This window comes from Oncorhynchus kisutch, linkage group LG2 (assembly GCF_002021735.2).
Source record: "Oncorhynchus kisutch isolate 150728-3 linkage group LG2, Okis_V2, whole genome shotgun sequence".
Classification (NCBI taxonomy): Eukaryota; Metazoa; Chordata; class Actinopteri; order Salmoniformes; family Salmonidae; genus Oncorhynchus; species Oncorhynchus kisutch.
In genome coordinates, this window is record NC_034175.2 from 50,388,990 (window position 1) to 50,412,709 (window position 23,720).

Consider the following 23,720-nt stretch of genomic DNA (forward strand, 5'->3'; position numbering starts at 1 on the left):
TGTCAGTATGAGTGTCTGTGTGTCAGTATGTGTGTGAGTGTCTGTGTGTCAGTATGTGTGTCAGTATGTGTGTCAGTATGTGTATGAGTGTCTGTGTGTCAGTATGTGTGTCAGTATGTGTATGAGTGTCTGTGTGTCAGTATGTGTATGAGTGTCTGTGGGTCAGTATGTGTATGAGTGTGTGTCAGTATGTGTGTCAGTATGTGTATGAGTGTGTGTCAGTATGTGTGTCAGTATGTGTGTGAGTGTCTGTGTCAGTATGTGTGTCAGTATGTGTGTCAGTATGTGTATGAGTGTATGTGTGTCAGTATGTGTATGAGTGTCTGTGTGTCAGCATGTGTATGAGTGTCTGTGTCAGTATGTGTGTGAGTGTCTGTGTGTCAGTATGTGTGTCAGTATGTGTATGAGTGTATGTGTGTCAGTATGTGTATGAGTGTCTGTGTGTCAGTATGTGTATGAGTGTCTGTGTCAGTATGTGTGTGAGTGTCTGTGTCAGTATGTGTGTGAGTGTCTGTGTCAGTATGTGTATGAGTGTCTGTGTCAGTATGTGTATGAGTGTCTGTGTCAGTATGTGTGTGAGTGTCTGTGTCAGTATGTGTGTGAGTGTCTGTGTGTCAGTATGTGTATGAGTGTATGTGTGTCAGTATGTGTGTGAGTGTCTGTGTCAGTATGTGTGTGAGTGTCTGTGTCAGTATGTGTATGAGTGTATGTGTGTCAGTATGTGTATGAGTGTCTGTGTGTCAGTATGTGTATGAGTGTCTGTGTCAGTATGTGTGTGAGTGTGTGTCAGTATGTGTATGAGTGTCTGTGTGTCAGTATGTGTATGAGTGTCTGTGTCAGTATGTGTGTGAGTGTGTGTCAGTATGTGTGTGAGTGTCTGAGTCAGTATGTGTGTGAGTGTCTGTGTCAGTATGTATGTGAGTGTCTGTGTCAGTATGTGTGTGAGTGTCTGTGTCAGTATGTGTGTGAGTGTCTGTGTGTCAGTATGTGTATGGGTGTCTGTGTGTCAGTATGTGTGTCAGTATGTGTATGAGTGTCTGTGTGTCAGTATGTGTGTGAGTGTGTGTCAGTATGTGTATGAGTGTCTGTGTCAGTATGTGTGTGAGTGTCTGTGTCAGTATGTGTATGAGTGTCTGTGTCAGTATGTGTGTGAGTGTCTGTGTCAGTATGTGTATGAGTGTCTGTGTCAGTATGTGTGTGAGTGTCTGTGTCAGTATGTGTGTGAGTGGCTGTGTGTCAGTATGTGTATGAGTGTATGTGTGTCAGTATGTGTATGAGTGTCTGTGTGTCAGTATGTGTGTGAGTGTCTGTGTCAGTATGTGTGTGAGTGTGTGTCAGTATGTGTATGAGTGTCTGTGTCAGTATGTGTGTGAGTGTGTGTCAGTATGTGTATGAGTGTCTGTGTCAGTATGTATATGAGTGTCTGTGTCAGTATGTGTGTGAGTGTCTGTGTGTCAGTATGTGTATTAGTGTCTGTGTCAGTATGTGTGTGAGTGTCTGTGTCAGTATGTGTGTGAGTGTCTGTGTGTCAGTATGTGTATGAGTGTATGTGTGTCAGTATGTGTGTGAGTGTCTGTGTCAGTATGTGTGTGAGTGTGTGTCAGTATGTGTATGAGTGTCTGTGTCAGTATGTGTGTGAGTGTGTGTCAGTATGTGTATGAGTGTCTGTGTCAGTATGTATATGAGTGTCTGTGTCAGTATGTGTGTGAGTGTCTGTGTGTCAGTATGTGTATTAGTGTCTGTGTCAGTATGTGTGTGAGTGTCTGTGTCAGTATGTGTGTGAGTGTCTGTGTCAGTATGTGTGTGAGTGTGTGTCAGTATGTGTATGAGTGTCTGTGTCAGTATGTGTGTGAGTGTGTGTCAGTATGTGTATGAGTGTCTGTGTCAGTATGTATATGAGTGTCTGTGTCAGTATGTGTGTGAGTGTCTGTGTGTCAGTATGTGTATTAGTGTCTGTGTCAGTATGTGTGTGAGTGTATGTGTCAGTATGTGTGTGAGTGTCTGTGTGTCAGTATGTGTATGAGTGTATGTGTGTCAGTATGTGTATGAGTGTCTGTGTGTCAGTATGTGTGTGAGTGTCTGTGTCAGTATGTGTGTGAGTGTGTGTCAGTATGTGTATGAGTGTCTGTGTCAGTATGTGTGTGAGTGTGTGTCAGTATGTGTATGAGTGTCTGTGTCAGTATGTATATGAGTGTCTGTGTCAGTATGTGTGTGAGTGTCTGTGTGTCAGTATGTGTATTAGTGTCTGTGTCAGTATGTGTGTGAGTGTCTGTGTCAGTATGTGTGTGAGTGTCTGTGTCAGTATGTGTGTGAGTGTCTGTGTCAGTATGTGTATGAGTGTCTGTGTCAGTATGTGTGTGAGTGTGTGTCAGTATGTGTATGAGTGTCTGTGTCAGTATGTGTGTGAGTGTCTGTGTCAGTATGTGTATGAGTGTATGTGTCAGTATGTGTGTGAGTGTCTGTGTCAGTATGTGTGTGAGTGTCTGTGTCAGTATGTGTGTGAGTGTCTGTGTCAGTATGTGTGTGAGTGTCTGTGTCAGTATGTGTGTGAGTGTCTGTGTCAGTATGTGTGTGAGTGTCTGTGTCAGTATGTGTGTGAGTGTCTGTGTCAGTATGTGTGTGGGTGTCTGTGTCAGTATGTGTGTGAGTGTATGTGTGTCAGTATGTGTGTGGGTGTCTGTGTCAGTATGTGTGTGAGTGTATGTGTGTCAGTATGTGTGTGGGTGTCTGTGTCAGTATGTGTGTGAGTGTATGTGTGTCAGTATGTGTATGAGTGTCTGTGTCAGTATGTGTATGAGTGTCTGTGTCAGTATGTGTGTGAGTGTCTGTGTCAGTATGTGTATGAGTGTCTGTGTCAGTATGTGTATGAGTGTCTGTGTATGAGTGTCTGTGTCAGTATGTGTATGAGTGGGTGGGGAGTTTTTGCATTTTGAATGTTTTCTAGGCATATGCAATTTAATGGTTATTGTCATTTACTCTTCAGCACTGTGTTTGTGTGTCTTTCTTGTGCACGTGTGTCACAAGTGCGTGTGTATGCGTGTTTGTGTGTGCATGTGCATGTGAGGGAATGTTGTGCTTTAGTCTAGCTACATCCCACAGAGTTGAACCTTTATTAAATTAACTTCTGGGAAACAGAATGCAGAGAAGGGCAGAGAAGGACGTCTCTTCGAGAGGCAGAGGAAAAGAAGTGTGTGAGTGTGTGTGTACTTGGTTTCCTACATTATCAGGACCCCAATGTCTTAACATTTCACCTTAATGTCCTGAAAAGTTTGGAAAACAAAAACTGTTTGGAAAAGAGGGTTTTTATCAGGTCCTGAATTTGTTCCAATTCTATTTTAAGCTTATAGGTTTGGTTTAGGTTAAGGGTTAGGTTTAGGGGTAAGGGGTAAGGGAACATAGGATTTTTGATGGTGATAGAATTTTTACAACCCAAAAAATCCAGACATTTCCAGAAAACACAGCTGTGTGCATGTACGTGTGTGTGTACAGCTTATGACTAATTGTTGATGACACTTGTTTACTCTGCAGCAATAAGATCATGCTTTCTTAAGCTGTGCTCTATAGATAATACAATCAGTCAGTTTACCACAGAGTGAAAACCCTGCTGGCCTGATTCTCCAGACTGACACCTCAAATTTCTGATTCACCTCCTACAAATCTCCTACAACTAGAAGGTTCACCCTATGGAAGTGTCACACAACTGGGACCAGGAGATAGCTAGAGTCAAGCCAGCTCGAGTTACAGAGCAAGGAAGGAAAGTGGTGAGTGTAAAATACTGTCTGTCTATAGATTAAGTCAGGGGTTATTTACTGCTGTTGATGGGGAGGAAATGGATAATGATCAGAGGAGGGGGACACTTGAGAGGAGGTGCTGACGGGTCCTTTAGTGACCGGGACAGGGCAGGAAGCACCCTTGTTACCACCCTCCTCCTCCCCAACTCTATCTCTCTCTCTATATATCTCTCTCTCTGTCTCTCTCAATTCAATTCAATTCAAGGGCTTTATTGGCATGGGAAACATGTGTTAACATTGCCAAAGCAAGTGAGGTAGACAACATACAAAGTGAATATATAAAGTGAAAAACAACAAAAATTAACAGTAAACATTACACATACAGAAGTTTCAAAACAGTAAAGACATTACAAATGTCATATTATATATATATACAGTGTTTTGACAATGTACAAATGGTTAAAGGACACAAGATAAAATAAATAAGCATAAATATGGGTTGTATTTACAATGGTGTTTGTTCTTCACTGGTTGCCCTTTTCTCGTGGCAACAGGTCACAAATCTTGCTGCTGTGATGGCACACTGTGGAATTTCACCCAGTAGATATGGGAGTTTTTCAAAATTGGATTTGTTTTCTAATTCTTTGTGGATCTGTGTAATCTGAGGGAAATATGTCTCTCTAATATGGTCATACATTGGGCAGGAGGTTAGGAAGTGCAGCTCAGTTTCCACGTCATTTTGTGGGCAGTGAGCACATAGCCTGTCTTCTCTTGAGAGCCATGTCTGCCTACGGCGGCCCTTTCTCAATAGCAAGGCTATGCTCACTGAGTCTGTACATAGTCAAAGCTTTCCTTAATTTTGGGTAAGTCACAGTGGTCAGGTATTCTGCCGCTGTGTACTCTCTGTGTAGGGCCAAATAGCATTCTAGTTTGCTCAGTTTTTTTGTTAATTCTTTCCAATGTGTTAAGTAATTATCTTTTTGTTTTCTCATGATTTGGTTGGGTCTAATTGTGCTGTTGTCCTGGGGCTCTGTAGGGTGTGTTTGTGTTTGTGAACAGAGCCCCAGGACCAGCTTGCTTAGGGGACTCTTCTCCAGGTTCATCTCTCTGTAGGTGATGGCTTTGTTATGGAAGGTTTGTGAATCGCTTCCTTTTAGGTGGTTGTAGAATTTAACGGCTCTTTTCTGGATTTGGATAATTAGTGGGTATCGGCCTAATTCTGCTCTGCATGCATTATTTGGTGTTCTACATTGCACACAAAGGATATTTTTGCAGAATTCTGCGTGCAGAGTCTCAATTTGGTGTTTGTCCCATTTTGTGAAGTCTTGGTTGGTGAGCGGACCCCAGACCTCACAACCATAAAGGGCAATGGGCTATATGACTGATTCAAGTATTTTTAGCCAAATCCTAATTGGTATGTTGAAATGTATGTTTCTTTTGATGGCATAGAATGCCCTTCTTGCCTTGTCTCTCAGATCGTTCTCTCTCTCTCTCTCTCTCTCTGTCTGTCTCTCTCAATTCAATTCAATTCAAGTTGCTTTATTGGCATGGGAAACATGTGATAACATTACCAAAGCAAGTGAGGTAGATAATATACAAAAGTGAAATAAACAACAAAAGTTAACAGTAAACATTACACATACAGAAGTTTCAAAACAATAAAGACATTACAAATGTCATATTATATAATATACAGTGTTGTAACAATGTACAAATGGTTAAAGTACATAAGGGAAAATAAATAAGCATAAATATGGGTTGTATTTACATTGGTGTTTGTCCTTCACTGGTTGCCCTTTTCTTGTGGCAACAGGTCACACATTTTGCTGCTGTGATGGCACACTGTGGAATTTGGGAGTTTATCAAAATTGGATTTGTTTTCTAATTCTTTGTGGATCTGTGTAATCTGAGGGAAATATGTCTCTCTAATATGGTCATACATTGGGCAGGACGTTAGGAAGTGTAGCTCAGTTTCCACCTCATTTTGTGGGCAGTGAGCACATAGCCTGTCTTCTCTTGAGAGCCATGTCTGCCTACGGCGTTCTTTCTCAATAGCAAGGCTATGCTCACTGAGTCTGTACATAGTCAAATCTTTCCTTAAGTTTGGGTCAGTCACAGTGGTCAGGTATTCCGCCACTGTGTACTCTCTGTTTAAGGCCAAATAGAATTGTAGTTTGCTCTGTTTTTTGCTAATTCTTTCCAATGTGTGAAGTAATTATCTTTTTGTTTTCTCATGATTTGGTTGGGTCTAATTGTGCTGTTGTCCTGGGTCTCTCTCTCTCTCTCTGTGTGGTAAAAGGTGTACCATTGCAGGTTAAAGCCTGGCCAGGTTCCCACAACCTCTCCCCTGCAGGAGTCATCTCCACCCACCCTCCCCCTGTTTAAGTCCCTCCATTGCCATAGTGTGGGCTATTTCAGGGCTCTGCCATACAGATTATTGTTGTTGCTCTCTCTCACACAGCTAAAACAGAAGGGTTCATTTTTCATTTCCCTCCTGTGTTGTTTGCCATGACAGAAATAGATACAAATATAATAAAACTACCCACTCAGAGAGGATTGTGGGAAGAGCTATTGCTTCCTGGCACATACTTACAACAGTCTAGAAATTCTGGTTCAATGAGCCAGGCTTTCTTATGGGATAATAGGAGCCTTTTCAGAAGTGTCCCTCATATCTGAAGAGTTTGAAGTTCAATTGGGTTTTTTCCCTTGAGAACTGAGTCATAAAATATCAGTGTCGTTTAGGAATGACATTAGAACATAGTTTGGAGCATAGACAGCTAAAGAGTATGTGAATATTATTGTTATATTAGATGTGTTATGTGAACAGAACGTGTATAAATATCCAGCATGTGAGAAAGGAAGATGTAGGAAAGGTTAGTGAGAGGAGAGGAGCTAATAATGGGTATGTGTATCATTCCTGTATACTGTCAGCAGGCCAAGCAGGCCACACCTGCCCACACACCTTTACTGCCCACGCACCTTTACTTTACCGGAGTAACAGTTTCATGGTGGGGTCTAGTTCCTCTTGACCATCTGTCCTCACTCCGGCCTCCACTGCGGCCACCCCGAGACAATGACATCCGGACTGAGCCAGGAGCTAGGGGACAGAGGAAGGAAACAACAACAAACACTAGTTTATAAATAAATACCAGAGCAATTATTGGAACAAGTGCTGTACTTAGGGGCTGTTCTGGTTGTTCTCAGGGGGTTCACATCTACATATAGTAGCATCAAAGCAATTGTATCCAAGTGGTTCATTATGAAAACTATTGAACTGGTGTGGAGAATAGCAGGACTGGTTGCAAAGGACTGATCACAATCCTCAAACATTATTTTGTAGAACTGTTTCATATGTCTCCTTTTCTCCTCTCTCTCACAAACACATCCCATTCAAAAATGTAGTCCTTTGAACTGTTTTGTGAACAGTTTGTTTCACTGCATCACATTAGTCTTAACCTAATTGTTGAGCATCTCTGTACTATACCCAGCGTGTGTTTGCCCGTGGCACGGCAGGAGCAAAAGTCGTTTGGCCAGCTACCCGCCATCCATCCCACAATGCACTGGGTTTCTGTGTTATGTAAGAGCACTATTCTGCTCTATTATTAGTTCTACCTCATTGTCGAAGCGCTGCAGTACAGCAGCTCAGATCTGATGGAGCGGGAAACATTGGAGAGGAGAGAAAAAAGTATCATGGTGATTCTCTCTCTCTCTCTCTCTCTCTCTCTCTCTCTCGCATTGCTTTATTGGCTTGAAATACAATTTGTAGATATTGCCAAAGCTATATAGGGGTACAGCATTTCAGTAAATGCAATGAGGATAATGAAATCCAGTTTATAATAATCATGTATACAGGTACAACACTACTGCTGTTGTATTGTGTAATCTTTAGTTGATACATTTAATTCAATACAAATATGATTATGAAAAAATGAAAAAATAAAAAACAAATGTACATGGATGATGGTTACACTGTGTATCACTTGTAAGTTAAATACAATGTAAATACTTCAGAGAATTAATGTTCATGGGATGTCCCTCAGGCTATGGCAATCATATACATATCTGGCAGGAACATTTGTGATTTCTTCCTCACCCAGAATAATTCCCAGTTTTGTGTCATTAGTAAATGCACAGAAGTTGTGAATTGATTGAGATATATACAGTAGCAGTAAAACGTTTGGACACAGCTACTCATTCCAGGGTTTTTCTTTCTTTTTAAAACTATTTTCTACATTGTAAAACTATGAAATAGTGTTAAACAAATCTAAATATATTTTTTTATTTGAGATTCTTCAAAGTAGCCACCCTTTGCCTTGATCACAACTTCGCACAGTCTTGGCATTCTCTGAACCAGCTTCATGAGGTAGTCACCTGGAATGTATTTAACAGTTGTGCTGTGTTAAAGTTCATTCACAATCAAACCAACTTTATTTGTCACATGCGCCGAATAAAACAAGTGTAGACTTTACCTTGAAATGCTTACTTACAAGCCCTTAACCAACAGTGCAATTCAAGAAGAAGAAAATATTTACCAAGTAGACTAAAATAAAAAGTAACACATTAACATAACAATAACGAGGCTATATACAGGGGGTACAGGTACAGAGTCAGTGTGCAGGGGTACAGGCTAGTTGAGGTTGGGGCGAAGTGACTATGCATAGATAATAAACACACAGCGAGTAGCAGCACTGTACAAAAGGGAGGGGGGTCAATTGAAATTGTCCGGTGGTAATTTTATGAATTGTTCAGCAATCTTATGGCTTGGGGGTAAAAGCTGTTGAGTAGCCTTTTGGTCCTAGACTTGGCGCTCCGGTACCGCTAACCGTGTGGGAGCAGAGAAAACAGTCTAAACTGGGTGACTGGAGTCTCTGACAATTTTATGGGCTTTCCTCTGACACCGCCTATTATATAGGTCCTGGATGGCAGGGAGCTGGGCCCTAGTGATGTACTAGGCTGTTCGCACTACCCTCTGTAGCGCCTTACGGTCAGATGCCAAGCAGTTGCCCTATCAGGCGGTGATGCAACCGGTGCTCTCGACCCATGACAAATCTTTTCAGTCTCTGAGGGGGAAACGTTTTTGTCGTGCCCTCTTCACGACTGTCTGGCTATGTTTGGACCATGATAGTTCGTTGGTGATGTGGACACCAAGGAACTTGAAACTCTAGACCCGCTCCACTACAGCCCGTCGATGTTAATGGGGGCCTGTTGGGCCCGCCTGTAGTCCACGATCAGCTCCTTTGTCTTGCTCACATTGAGTGGGTGAACAGGGAATACAGGATGGGACTAAGTACACACCCCTGGGGGGCCCCAGTGTTAAGGATCAGCATGGCAGACGTGTTGGTGCCTACTCTTACCACCTGGGGGCGGCCCATCAGGAAGTCCAGGATCAAGTTGCAGAGGGAGGTGTTTAGTACCAGAGTCCTTAGCTTAGTGATGAGCTCCGTGGGCACTATGGTGTTGAACGCTGAGCTGTGGTCAATTAATAGCATTCTCATATAGGTGTTCCTTTTGTCCAGGTGGGAAAGGGCAGTGTGGATTGCGATTGCGTCATCTGTGGATCTGTTGGGGCGGTATGCGAATTGGAGTAGGTCTAGGGTGTCCAGAATGATGGTGTTGATGTAGGCCATGACCAGCCTTTCAAAGCACTTCGTGGCTACTGATGTGAGTGACACGGGGCAGTAATCATTTAGGCAGGTTACCTTAGCTTCCGTTGGGCACAGGGACTATGGTGGTCTGCTTCAAACATGTAGGTATTACAGACTCGGTCAGGGAGAGGTTGAAAATGTCAGTGAAGACACTTGACAGTTGGTCCGTGCATGCTTTGAGTACACGTCCTGGTAATCCGTCTGGCCCAGCAGCTTTGTGAATGTTGACCTGTTTAAAGGTTTTGTTCACATCGGCTACTGAGAGCATTATCACACAGTCATCCAGAATAGCTGGTGCTCTCGTGCACACTTCAGTTCACACTTCACACTTCTGGTTGGGATATGTACGTACAGTCACTGTGGGGACGACGTCATCGATGCACTTATTGATGAAGCCGATGACTGAGGTGGTGTATTCCTCAATGACATTGGATGAATCCCGAAACATATTACAGTCTGTGCTAGCAAAGCAGTCCTGTAGTGTAGCATCCACGTCGTCTGACCACTTCCGTATTGAGCGAGTCACTGGTACTTCCTGCTTTAGTTTTTGCTTGTAAGCAGGAATCAGGAGGATAGAATTATGGTCAGATTTGCCAAATGGAGGGTGGGGGAGAGCTTTGTATGCATCTCTGTGTGTGGAGTAAAGGTGGAATAGGATTTTTTCCCCCTGGTTGCACATGTGACATGCTGGTAAAAATTTGGAGAAACTGATTTAAGTTTGCCTGCATTAAAGTCCCCGGCCACTAGGAGCCGCTTCTGGGTAAGCATTTTCTTCTTTGCTTATGGCCATATAGAGCTGGTTGAGAGCGGTCTTAGTGCCAGCTTCATTTTGTGGTGGTAAATAGACGGCTACGAATAATACAGATGAGAACCAGCTTGGTAGATAGTGTGGTCTACAGCTTATCATAAGGTACTCTACCTCAGGCAAGCAACACCTCAAGACTTCTTTAATATTAGACATCGCTCACCAGCTGTTATTGACAAAAAGACACACACCCCCACCCCTTGTCTTACCAGAGGTAGCGTCTCTGTTCTGTCGGTGCATGGAAAATCCTGCTAGCTCTATATTGTCCGTATCTTCGTTCAGCCACGTCTCTGTGAAACATAAGATGTTACAGTTTTTAATGTCCCGTTGGTAAAATAATCTTAATCGTAGGTCATCGATTGTATTTTCCAATGATTGCACGTTAGCAAGAAGAATCGAAGGCAGTGGAAGTTACTCGCTCGCCTCCGGATTCTCAAAAGGATGCCCGATTTGCGGCCCCTTTTCTGGCGTCTTTTCTTCACGCAAAAGGCGTGGATCTGGGCCTGTTCCAGTGAAAGAAGGATAACCTGCTCGTCAGACTCGTTAAAGGAACAAGTTTTTCCAGTCCACGGTGAATAATTGCTTTCCTGATGTCCAGAAGTTATTTTTGGTCATAAGAGACGGTAGCAGCAACATTGTGTACACAATAAATAAATAAATAAGTTACACAAAACGCAAAGAAAATTACAAAATAGCACAATTGGTTGGGAGAATGTAAAACGTCAGCAATGTTCTTCGTCGCCATCTTTTGGCATTAATGCGTTTGAGTCAATCAGTTGTGTCGTGACAAGGTAGGGGTGGTAAACAGAAGATAGCCCTACCTCTGCGGCAGAGGGTAAATTCATTAGAGTTACCAGCCTCAGAAATTGCAGCCCAAATAAATGCTTCACAGAGTTCAAGTAAGACATCTCATCATCAACTGTTCAGAGGAGACTGCGTGAATCAGGCCTTCATGGTCGAATTGCTGCAATGAAACCACTACTAAAAGACACCAATAATAAGAAAATAATTACTTGGGCCAATAAGCAAGAGCAATGGACATGAGACTGTTGGAAATCTGTCCTTTGGTCTGATGAGTCCAAATTTGAGATTTTTGGTTCCAACCACCGTGTCTTTGTGAGGCGCCGAGTAGGTGAACGGATGATCTCTGCATGCGTGGTTCCCACCGTGAAGCATGGAGGAGGTGTGATGGTGTGGGGGTGCTTTGCTGATGGCAATGTTGGTGATTTATTTACAATTCAAGGCACACTTAACCAGCATGGCTACCACAGCATTCTCCAGTGATACGCCATCCCATCTGGTTTGCGCTTAGTGGGACTATCATTTGTTTTTCCACAGGAAAAACACACCTCAGGATGTGTAAGGGCTATTTTACCAAGAAGGAGAGTGATGTAGTGCTGTATCAGAAGACCTGGTCTCCACAATCACCTGGCTTCAACCAAATCGAGATGTTTTGGGATGAGCAAAGCTGTCATCAAGGCTAAGGGTGGCTACTTTGAAGAATTTAAAATATAAAATGTATATTTAGATTTGTTGAACACGTTTTGTTTACTACATGATTCCATATGTGTTATTTCATAGTTTTGCTGTCTTCACTGTTCTACAATGTAGAAAATATAAAAAAATAAAGAAAAACCCTTGAATGAGTAGGTGTGTCCAAGGACTTTTAATTATAAGGATATAGGAATATATCAATATAATAAACAAAAGTAACATAATACAATATGTAAATATTTAACATTTGTATAACATTTCTAACATTTTGCTATGTAATTATTAGGCAATGAATATATCCAGCTATTAGATATAGAACATGTTCTATTAGGTTGAATATTCTGTATGTGTTTATTTACTCAGCTCTGCTCTTATTAAATCATCTCATGTACCAAGAAGAGCTCTGCTGTTTCTGGATAGTCCAGTCCCTGTAGAGTCCCATCTGTCATGTGAAACCTGCGTATGTACTAGTGGCTGCATAGCGTCCATAGTGTGACTAGTCCCTCCGCCACTAATCCAGGGCTATTCATGCCCAGTTTTCTCTTAATGGATCGCAATCCTATTATTCTTTCTGGGAAAAACTACTGGGACTGAGCCTGAGGTTGCATCCCAAATGGCACCCTATTCCCTAAATAGTGCACTACTTTTGACCAGACCCCTAGGGCATAGGGTACCATGTGGGACACAAGCCGAGGGTTTAGTTAGGACGCATCCTTGGTGCTCCGGTCTAGTCCCCTGGGTTGTGGAAGGACGAGGCATTGGCTGACAAAATAGCCACCACCACTGGGACGCCCTGGGTTAAATGTCCCCAGTGGACCAGGGAAACAGAAAGATGGGGGTGTTTGTATTTAGGATGTGTCCCATGTCTGATCAGTCAGTGGGCATCCAGGGCACAGGAGCACAAAATGGCCCCCATAGGCCAGGCAGGCAGGCAGGCAGGCAGGCAGGCAGGCAGGCAGGCAGGCAGGCAGGCAGGCAGGCAGGCAGGCAGGCAGGCAGAGGGATGGGGGATGTTTGTATTTAGAGTGATTTCCCCTGCTCTGACTGATTTAGAATGGTTTCCCCGCTGGTTGATTAAGGACGGTGTGACCATAACTGATGAGTGGGCATATACCCGGGGCACAGGGGTAAAGGGGAGAGGCTACAGGGCTATTTGTTCCCATTTGTCCCCATGGCAAGGGTGTTTTGTCCCCTCTTCAAACCCAGCAGATCTATTCTCACAGCAATCAGTTATTTTCTGTGCATGTCAAATACTGCTTTCTCAGCCCAAGCATCATTTCAGTTGTGTAGAAAAAATTGAGACCACAAAATGTATTTAGGATGACTCACTCTGAAAACTAAAGTCGAAGCAGAAGTACATTAAACATCAGGTTTCGCTGTAGGCTTACACTGTGTGTTTGTAGTTTCCAGTGTATTAGTGATACTTTACAGTTGTATTTGCTTTAACCCCATAGGTAATGTGTCATGCTGTGGAGCCAGCATCTTTACTTGTGTTTTACCTTTGGGGATTTTGAATGGTTCACCCCATCCCTCATCTGTCATTTGCTGCAAAATTGTCATGTAAAATATTTAAGAGTGCGAGAGACTTACTGACTTACTTATTCCCATATGAACTTTAACAGCATCTAGCGTGAAGCACGAAATGGCTAAATTCTTCAAATGGAACACACATGACCTGTACTTTATGTATTGCGATTCCACAGAATGCAGCACAGCAAATATGTTTATAAAGACTTTAAGTAGTCAAAATCTAACTTAAACGAAGCATAAACTCCGAAGAAGTAAAAATCCAATACTTCACACTAGTGTGTGTATTTTGTCTCATCTGCTCAGCTGTGCTGGAGATATAGATAATTTTAGCGAGAACAATGTATAGACACTTTGACCTCTCACAGACTTTTGTGGAAGTCATCTCATTTCCTTTGTGTACATTACTAAGTGTTCACCACCAATGACAGTTCATCTCACACAAGCTTCAGCTTGCATCAGATCCCTTGTGCAAGCCAAGCCAGTCGTCTCCTCCCTCTCAAATATAGCAGCCACGCGACCGTTTCCTGTTTGTTGCATAAAGGCAGAGCGGTTCGGGTGACAGCGATGTGAAACTGCCAAGGGCCGTACAGCACGCCTATAGCCCTAGTCAATCAAAACAGGCATGACTACACACACACACACACACACACAGTCACAGTCACAGTCCCCCTATAGCCTAGTCAGTCAAAACAGGCATGACTGCACACACACACACAAACACACTGTCACAATTCGACTATAACCTAGTCAGTCAAAACAGGCATCCCTGCATGTTAGGGCTTGTATGGGACAGGAGTGAAATTAGTACGGGGCCCTTTGAGATGGTCCGATCAGTGCTGTGTGTGTATGTGTTTGTGCGTGTCTCTGCGTGTGTATGTCCCTCACTGGGCTGAGGATGGCTCCAGTGATTCACTATCGCAGACAGACAGGCAGGCTCAGCTCTCTCTGTGTGGATAAACTAGGCAGGATATCTTTAGGTGGTCAGCTGGCAGAGCACAGGCCCTGCACTGTTAATCAGTTCAGGAGCACCTGAGATCTGCTCACACTGACATGGCTGATTAACTGGGGATATGGTTAAGTTAGACAGAGAGTGAGAGGGAGCAAATGAGAGACATTGAGATTGTAGTGGGTAGAAAGTAGAGGAAGAAACCAGACCTGAATAGTTGAAGAATCTATCTAAATTGTATGCAGAAAATCTATTTCCTGGGTGCTTTATGAAGGCATTAATTACCTTTAGCTATCTAAAGTTCCTGAACCATAAGCATATGAGGATGTGTGTATTCTTAACGGGAGGATGAATAAAAATACATCAGTAGAGAGATAAAGTGGAGTCGCAATTCAACGGCTCAGACACGAGACGTATGTGACAATCACGGACTACAAAGGGAAAACCAGCCACGTCGCGAACACCAACGTCTTGCTTCCGGACAAGCTAAACACCTTCTTTGCCCTCTTTGAGGATAACACAGTGCCACCGACCAAGGACTGTGGGCTCTCCTTCTCCGTGGCCGACGTGAGAAAGACATATAAGCGTGTTAACCCTCACAAGGCTGCCGGCCCAGACGGCATCCCTTGCCGCGTTCTCAGAGCATGCGCAGACCAGCTGGCTGGATTTAAACGCTCCCTATCCCAGTCCGCTTTCCCCACTTGCTTCAAGATGTCCACCATTGTTCATGTACTCAAGAAAGCAAACTGAACTAAATGACTTTCGCCTTGTAGCACTCACTTCTGTCACCATGAAGTGCTTTGAAAGGCTAGTTAAGGATCATGTCACATCTAGCTTACTTGACACCCTAGACCCACTTCAATCTGCTTACCGCCTCAAAAGATCCACAGATGATGCAATCACATCGCGCTGCACAATGCCCTATCCCTCTGGACAAGAGGAATACCTATGTAAGAATGCTGTTCATTGACTATAGCTCAGCATTCAACACCATAGCACCCTCCAAGCTCATCATTAAGCTCGGAGCCCTAGTTCTGAATCCCACCCTGTGCAACTCGGTCCTGGACTTCCTGACGGGCCACCCCCAGGTGGTGAACATCGGAAACAACATCTCCACTTTGCTGATCCTCAACACAGGGGCCCCACAAGGGTGCTCAGCCACCTCTTGTACTCCCTGTTCACCCATGACGGCGTGGCCACGCACGAGTCCAACTCAATCGTCAAGCTTGCAGACGACACAACAGCAGTAGGCCTGATTCCCAACAATGACGAGACAGCGAAAATAACCTCTCACTCAATGTCAACAAAACAAAGGAGCTGATCGTGGACTTCAGGAAACAGCAGAGGGAGTGCGCCCCTATCCACATCGACGGGACAGCAGTTGAGAAGGTGGAAAGCTTCAAGTTCCTCAAGTTCCTCAACAGGTGCATCAAAACTGGGACAGAGAGACTGAAAAACAGCTTCTATCTCAAGGCCATCAGATTGTTAAATAGCCATCACTAGCCACCTTCCACTGGTTATGCTACCCTGCACCTTAGAGGCTGCTGCCCTATATACATAGACTTGGAATCACTGGTCATAATGGAACATTAGTCACTTTAATAATGTTTACATACTGCTTTACTCATTTCATTTGTATATACTGTATTCTATTCTACTGCATTTTAGTCAATGCCATGCCGACATTGCTCGATCCAGTATTTACATATTTCTTAATTCCATTCTTTTACTTTTAGATTTGTGCATATTGTTAGATACTACTGCACTGTTGGAGCTAGGAACACAAGCATTTTCTACACCCGCAATAACATCTGCTTTATATCTGTATGTGACCAATAACATTTGATTTGATTTATTAAAAAAATAGGGGCCACAATCAAAAAGTACTACAGCCTGTCTTTAGCTGTTCTAGTGCCCTTCTATGACCTAACTAAAACTCTTCAAAACTCGTTAATGCACTTTACCATTCTCCATTTCCTTTGTTCTTTCTTCGCTCAGAAAGTATTAACTGATCTCCCTCTCCCAGACCTGAGCGACCAGTTGCTAGAGGTGGTGGGTCTGGAGGGCGCCATGGAGATGGGGAAGATCTACTCAGGCCTGAAGAGTGCTGGCCGCAGACTGGCCCAATGTGCTAACGTCACCATCAGGTCAGGACCCTTTCTGCAACTATCCCCTCTGTCTCTCCATCCATCCCTCCACCCCTCTTCCTCCCTTCTTCTCCCCACTTCCATCCCGTTGTGTCTCCGTCACCAAAACCAGAGTCCCGCAGACAGAAGTGTCTCCTGCTCCCTTCTCTTCCTCACTTCACACTCTTTAAAACAGAAGTGTCTCCTGCTCCCTTCTCTTCCTCACTTCACACTCTTTAAAACAGAAGTGTCTCCTGCTCCCTACTCTTCCTCACTTCACACTCTTTAAAACAGAAGTGTCTCCTGCTCCCTTCTCTTCCTCACTTCACACTCTTTAAAACAGAAGTGTCTCCTGCTCCCTTCTCTTCCTCACTTCACACTCTTTAAAACAGAAGTGTCTCCTGCTCCCTACTCTTCCTCACTTCACACTCTTTAAAACAGAAGTGTCTCCTGCTCCCTTCTCTTCCTCACTTCACACTCTTTAAAACAGAAGTGTCTCCTGCTCCCTTCTCTTCCTCACTTCACACTCTTTAAAACAGAAGTGTCTCCTGCTCCCTTCTCTTCCTCACTTCACACTCTTTAAAACAGAAGTGTCTCCTGCTCCCTTCTCTTCCTCACTTCACACTCTTTAAAACAGAAGTGTCTCCTGCTCCCTTCTCTTCCTCACTTCACACTCTTTAAAACAGAAGTGTCTCCTGCTCCCTTCTCTTCCTCACTTCACACTCTTTAAAACAGAAGTGTCTCCTGCTCCCTTCTCTTCCTCACTTCACACTCTTTAAAACAGAAGTGTCTCCTGCTCCCTTCTCTTCCTCACTTCACACTCTTTAAAACAGAAGTGTCTCCTGCTCCCTTCTCTTCCTCACTTCACACTCTTTAAAACAGAAGTGTCTCCTGCTCCCTTCTCTTCCTCACTTCACACTCTTTAAAACAGAAGTGTCTCCTGCTCCCTTCTCTTCCTCACTTCACACTCTTTAAAACCGAAGTGTCTCCTGCTCCCTTCTCTTCCTCACTTCACACTCTTTAAAACAGAAGTGTCTCCTGCTCCCTTCTCTTCCTCACTTCACACTCTTTAAAACCGAAGTGTCTCCTGCTCCCTTCTCTTCCTCACTTCACACTCTTTAAAACAGAAGTGTCTCCTGCTCCCTTCTCTTCCTCACTTCACACTCTTTAAAACAGAAGTGTCTCCTGCTCCCTTCTCTTCCTCACTTCACACTCTTTAAAACAGAAGTGTCTCCTGCTCCCTTCTCTTCCTTACTTCACACTCTTTAAAACAGAAGTGTCTCCTGCTCCCTTCTCTTCCTCACTTCACACTCTTTAAAACAGAAGTGTCTCCTGCTCCCTTCTCTTCCTCACTTCACACTCTTTAAAACAGAAGTGTCTCCTGCTCCCTTCTCTTCCTCACTTCACACTCTTTAAAACAGAAGTGTCTCCTGCTCCCTTCTCTTCCTCAATTCACACTCTTTAAAACCGAAGTGTCTCCTGCTCCCTTCTCTTCCTCACTTCACACTCTTTAAGACAGAAGTGTCTCCTGCTCCCTACTCTTCCTCACTTCACACTCTTTAAAACAGAAGTGTCTCCTGCTCCCTTCTCTTCCTCACTTCACACTCTTTAAAACAGAAGTGTCTCCTGCTCCCTACTCTTCCTCACTTCACACTCTTTAAAACAGAAGTGTCTCCTGCTCCCTACTCTTCCTCACTTCACACTCTTTAAAACAGAAGTGTCTCCTGCTCCCTTCTCTTCCTCACTTCACACTCTTTAAAACAGAAGTGTCTCCTGCTCCCTTCTCTTCCTCACTTCACACTCTTTAAAACAGAAGTGTCTCCTGCTCCCTTCTCTTCCTCACTTCACACTCTTTAAAACAGAAGTGTCTCCTGCTCCCTTCTCTTCCTCACTTCACACTCTTTAAAACAGAAGTGTCTCCTGCTCCCTTCTCTTCCTCACTTCACACTCTTTAAAACAGAAGTGTCTCCTGCTCCCTACTCTTCCTCACTTCACACTCTTTAAAACAGAAGTGTCTCCTGCTCCCTTCTCTTCCTCACTTCACACTCTTTAAAACAGAAGTGTCTCCTGCTCCCTTCTCTTCCTCACTTCACACTCTTTAAAACAGAAGTGTCTCCTGCTCCCTTCTCTTCCTCACTTCACACTCTTTAAAACAGAAGTGTCTCCTGCTCCCTTCTCTTCCTCACTTCACACTCTTTAAAACAGAAGTGTCTCCTGCTCCCTTCTCTTCCTCACTTCACACTCTTTAAAACAGAAGTGTCTCCTGCTCCCTTCTCTTCCTCACTTCACACTCTTTAAAACAGAAGTGTCTCCTGCTCCCTTCTCTTCCTCACTTCACACTCTTTAAAACAGAAGTGTCTCCTGCTCCCTTCTCTTCCTCACTTCACACTCTTTAAAACAGAAGTGTCTCCTGCTCCCTTCTCTTCCTCACTTCACACTCTTTAAAACAGAAGTGTCTCCTGCTCCCTTCTCTTCCTCACTTCATACTCTTTAAAACAGAAGTGTCTCCTGCTCCCTTCTCTTCCTCACTTCACACTCTTTAAAACCGAAGTGTCTCCTGCTCCCTTCTCTTCCTCACTTCACACTCTTTAAAACAGAAGTGTCTCCTGCTCCCTTCTCTTCCTCACTTCACACTCTTTAAAACCAAAGTGTCTCCTGCTCCCTTCTCTTCCTCACTTCACACTCTTTAAAACAGAAGTGTCTCCTGCTCCCTTCTCTTCCTCACTTCACACTCTTTAAAACAGAAGTGTCTCCTGCTCCCTTCTCTTCCTCACTTCACACTCTTTAAAACAGAAGTGTCTCCTGCTCCCTTCTCTTCCTTACTTCACACTCTTTAAAACAGAAGTGTCTCCTGCTCCCTTCTCTTCCTCACTTCACACTCTTTAAAACAGAAGTGTCTCCTGCTCCCTTCTCTTCCTCACTTCACACTCTTTAAAACAGAAGTGTCTCCTGCTCCCTTCTCTTCCTCACTTCACACTCTTTAAAACAGAAGTGTCTCCTGCTCCCTTCTCTTCCTCAATTCACACTCTTTAAAACCGAAGTGTCTCCTGCTCCCTTCTCTTCCTCACTTCACACTCTTTAAGACAGAAGTGTCTCCTGCTCCCTACTCTTCCTCACTTCACACTCTTTAAAACAGAAGTGTCTCCTGCTCCCTTCTCTTCCTCACTTCACACTCTTTAAAACAGAAGTGTCTCCTGCTCCCTACTCTTCCTCACTTCACACTCTTTAAAACAGAAGTGTCTCCTGCTCCCTACTCTTCCTCACTTCACACTCTTTAAAACAGAAGTGTCTCCTGCTCCCTTCTCTTCCTCACTTCACACTCTTTAAAACAGAAGTGTCTCCTGCTCCCTTCTCTTCCTCACTTCACACTCTTTAAAACAGAAGTGTCTCCTGCTCCCTTCTCTTCCTCACTTCACACTCTTTAAAACAGAAGTGTCTCCTGCTCCCTTCTCTTCCTCACTTCACACTCTTTAAAACAGAAGTGTCTCCTGCTCCCTACTCTTCCTCACTTCACACTCTTTAAAACAGAAGTGTCTCCTGCTCCCTTCTCTTCCTCACTTCACACTCTTTAAAACAGAAGTGTCTCCTGCTCCCTTCTCTTCCTCACTTCACACTCTTTAAAACAGAAGTGTCTCCTGCTCCCTTCTCTTCCTCACTTCACACTCTTTAAAACAGAAGTGTCTCCTGCTCCCTTCTCTTCCTCACTTCACACTCTTTAAAACAGAAGTGTCTCCTGCTCCCTACTCTTCCTCACTTCACACTCTTTAAAACAGAAGTGTCTCCTGCTCCCTTCTCTTCCTCACTTCACACTCTTTAAAACAGAAGTGTCTCCTGCTCCCTTCTCTTCCTCACTTCACACTCTTTAAAACAGAAGTGTCTCCTGCTCCCTTCTCTTCCTCAATTCACACTCTTTAAAACAGAAGTGTCTCCTGCTCCATTCTCTTCCTCACTTCACACTCTTTAAAACAGAAGTGTCTCCTGCTCCCTTCTCTTCCTCACTTCACACTCTTTAAAACAGAAGTGTCTCCTGCTCCCTTCTCTTCCTCACTTCACACTCTTTAAAACAGAAGTGTCTCCTGCTCCCTTCTCTTCCTCACTTCACACTCTTTAAAACAGAAGTGTCTCCTGCTCCCTTCTCTTCCTCACTTCACACTCTTTAAAACAGAAGTGTCTCCTGCTCCCTTCTCTTCCTCACTTCACACTCTTTAAAACAGAAGTGTCTCCTGCTCCCTTCTCTTCCTCACTTCACACTCTTTAAAACCGAAGTGTCTCCTGCTCCCTTCTCTTCCTCACTTCACACTCTTTAAAACAGAAGTGTCTCCTGCTCCCTTCTCTTCCTCACTTCACACTCTTTAAAACAGAAGTGTCTCCTGCTCCCTTCTCTTCCTCACTTCACACTCTTTAAAACAGAAGTGTCTCCTGCTCCCTACTCTTCCTCACTTCACACTCTTTAAAACAGAAGTGTCTCCTGCTCCCTTCTCTTCCTCACTTCACACTCTTTAAAACAGAAGTGTCTCCTGCTCCCTACTCTTCCTCACTTCACACTCTTTAAAACAGAAGTGTCTCCTGCTCCCTACTCTTCCTCACTTCACACTCTTTAAAACAGAAGTGTCTCCTGCTCCCTTCTCTTCCTCACTTCACACTCTTTAAAACAGAAGTGTCTCCTGCTCCCTTCTCTTCCTCACTTCACACTCTTTAAAACAGAAGTGTCTCCTGCTCCCTTCTCTTCCTCACTTCACACTCTTTAAAACAGAAGTGTCTCCTGCTCCCTTCTCTTCCTCACTTCACACTCTTTAAAACCGAAGTGTCTCCTGCTCCCTTCTCTTCCTCACTTCACACTCTTTAAAACAGAAGTGTCTCCTGCTCCCTTCTCTTCCTCACTTCACACTCTTTAAAACAGAAGTGTCTCCTGCTCCCTTCTCTTCCTCACTTCACACTCTTTAAAACAGAAGTGTCTCCTGCTCCCTACTCTTCCTCACTTCACACTCTTTAAAACAGAAGTGTCTCCTGCTCCCTTCTCTTCCTCACTTCACACTCTTTAAAACAGAAGTGTCTCCTGCTCCCTACTCTTCCTCACTTCACACTCTTTAAAACAGAAGTGTCTCCTGCTCCCTACTCTTCCTCACTTCACACTCTTTAAAACAGAAGTGTCTCCTGCTCCCTTCTCTTCCTCACTTCACACTCTTTAAAACAGAAGTGTCTCCTGCTCCCTTCTCTTCCTTACTTCACACTCTTTAAAACAGAAGTGTCTCCTGCTCCCTTCTCTTCCTCACTTCACACTCTTTAAAACAGAAGTGTCTCCTGCTCCCTTCTCTTCCTCACTTCACACTCTTTAAAACAGAAGTGTCTCCTGCTCCCTACTCTTCCTCACTTCACACTCTTTAAAACAGAAGTGTCTCCAGCTCCCTACTCTTCCTCACTTCACACTCTTTAAAACAGAAGTGTCTCCTGCTCCCTTCTCTTCCTCACTTCACACTCTTTAAAACAGAAGTGTCTCCTGCTCCCTTCTCTTCCTCACTTCACACTCTTTAAAACAGAAGTGTCTCCTGCTCCCTTCTCTTCCTCACTTCACACTCTTTAAAACAGAAGTGTCTCCTGCTCCCTTCTCTTCCTCACTTCACACTCTTTAAAACAGAAGTGTCTCCTGCTCCCTACTCTTCCTCACTTCACACTCTTTAAAACAGAAGTGTCTCCTGCTCCCTTCTCTTCCTCACTTCACACTCTTTAAAACAGAAGTGTCTCCTGCTCCCTTCTCTTCCTCACTTCACACTCTTTAAAACAGAAGTGTCTCCTGCTCCCTTCTCTTCCTCAATTCACACTCTTTAAAACAGAAGTGTCTCCTGCTCCATTCTCTTCCTCACTTCACACTCTTTAAAACAGAAGTGTCTCCTGCTCCCTTCTCTTCCTCACTTCACACTCTTTAAAACAGAAGTGTCTCCTGCTCCCTTCTCTTCCTTACTTCACACTCTTTAAAACAGAAGTGTCTCCTGCTCCCTTCTCTTCCTCACTTCACACTCTTTAAAACAGAAGTGTCTCCTGCTCCCTTCTCTTCCTCACTTCACACTCTTTAAAACAGAAGTGTCTCCTGCTCCCTTCTCTTCCTCACTTCACACTCTTTAAAACAGAAGTTTATTCTGAGCCTCTGTGTCCAGTAAACAGAACATTGACCTGCTGACTCACTCATTACAGCCACAGAGAGTCTGGCCATCATGGTCTGACAGATTAGCTTTTTCACACGTCTGAGGGCACTCAGGCCACTTTTGGATATGCCAACCAACCAATCTGTTTTAGAAAAGTGGAATTAGTTCACATGTTGTTGTTGCTCTAGCAGTTCCCGCTCCATTAAACATTCACAGTAAGGCCAGTTAAAGTACAGTTTATAGCGGACTCAATCAAAGCTTCCCCTCACCTGTTTCAGCCTACCCTTAATATTTTCCGAAAACAGAATTAAAATAACATTCATCAGTCATTCCCCCATACTGAGTTTCCCTAGCTGGTGAGGCATACATGAAAGGCTTAAACTATCTTTGTGTGTGTGTGTGGGGGGGGGGGGGGGGGGGGGTCTGTGAGTTTGTTTAGAGTGGGGGCCTGTCTGGGAAAAGGACTCGTGGGAACAAAGACAGCAGTGTTTGACTCTGGTCCTGGGATGGTATGGACAGTATGAATGGGAAAATCGAGCCTCAGAGGTGCATGTGATCTGACTCTGACCCCCTATCTCTCTACTCACAGGACATCCCGGCTGCTGCCCATGCAGATTGATGGGGAGCCTTGGATGCAGCCCCCATGCACGGTCAGAGACTCACCACACACACTAACACACACCCTACACCCACGCTACACCTCCACCTGCCTCTCTTCCTGCTCCCTATGCCTTTTCAATTTCCTTCTCTCCTTCTCTCTTCCCTCCATCCCTCTCCATCACACTCCCCACCTTCACTGTGACAGCTGTGTTAATTGAAACAGTGTTTTGTCACAGCGGACCACTGACTGGTTATGTCATTAGAGGAGGAGGAAATGCTCGCTGGAATCCATTCACACATCACGTAGCAACAGCAAAATGCCCTCTGCTATATATAGAACAATTCAATTTAAATAGTGTTGAGAAAAGAAGTGTGTCACCCTAAACCTCAGCGCCCCATCCTCCTTTATGCAGTTGAACCTGCGGGGATGTCAGGCTGAGCTGAGGCACAGTGTTCGATGTTCTGTACTTTGTTGGTTATTTGGATTTCAAGGTCAGATAGTTGCTCTGAAAAGTGAATCTTCTATCTGTGGGTTAGCATGAAAAGCTGGCTATTTCTTTAGCAGGAAATTATGGTAAAATAACATAACATTATATGTTAAGGATTTAGAAGTAGAAAAGAAGGACCAGACTTATGGACACTTCATGGTCAAATGTCCTCTTGTCCCTCCTATGGATGAAGGCACATTGGTTTCTGAAGCAAA

General features: G+C 43.9%; 1 protein-coding gene across 1 annotated transcript in view; it reads left to right on the forward strand.

Annotated features, from left to right (window-relative positions):
- Positions 1–23,720, forward strand: part of dgkg (diacylglycerol kinase, gamma) — a 195,083-nt gene that overhangs the window by 165,761 nt on the left and 5,602 nt on the right. The window contains 2 exon segments of the mRNA XM_031796900.1: positions 16,178–16,298; positions 23,007–23,067. Of these exon segments, the coding sequence (XP_031652760.1) occupies positions 16,178–16,298; positions 23,007–23,067 (182 nt within the window).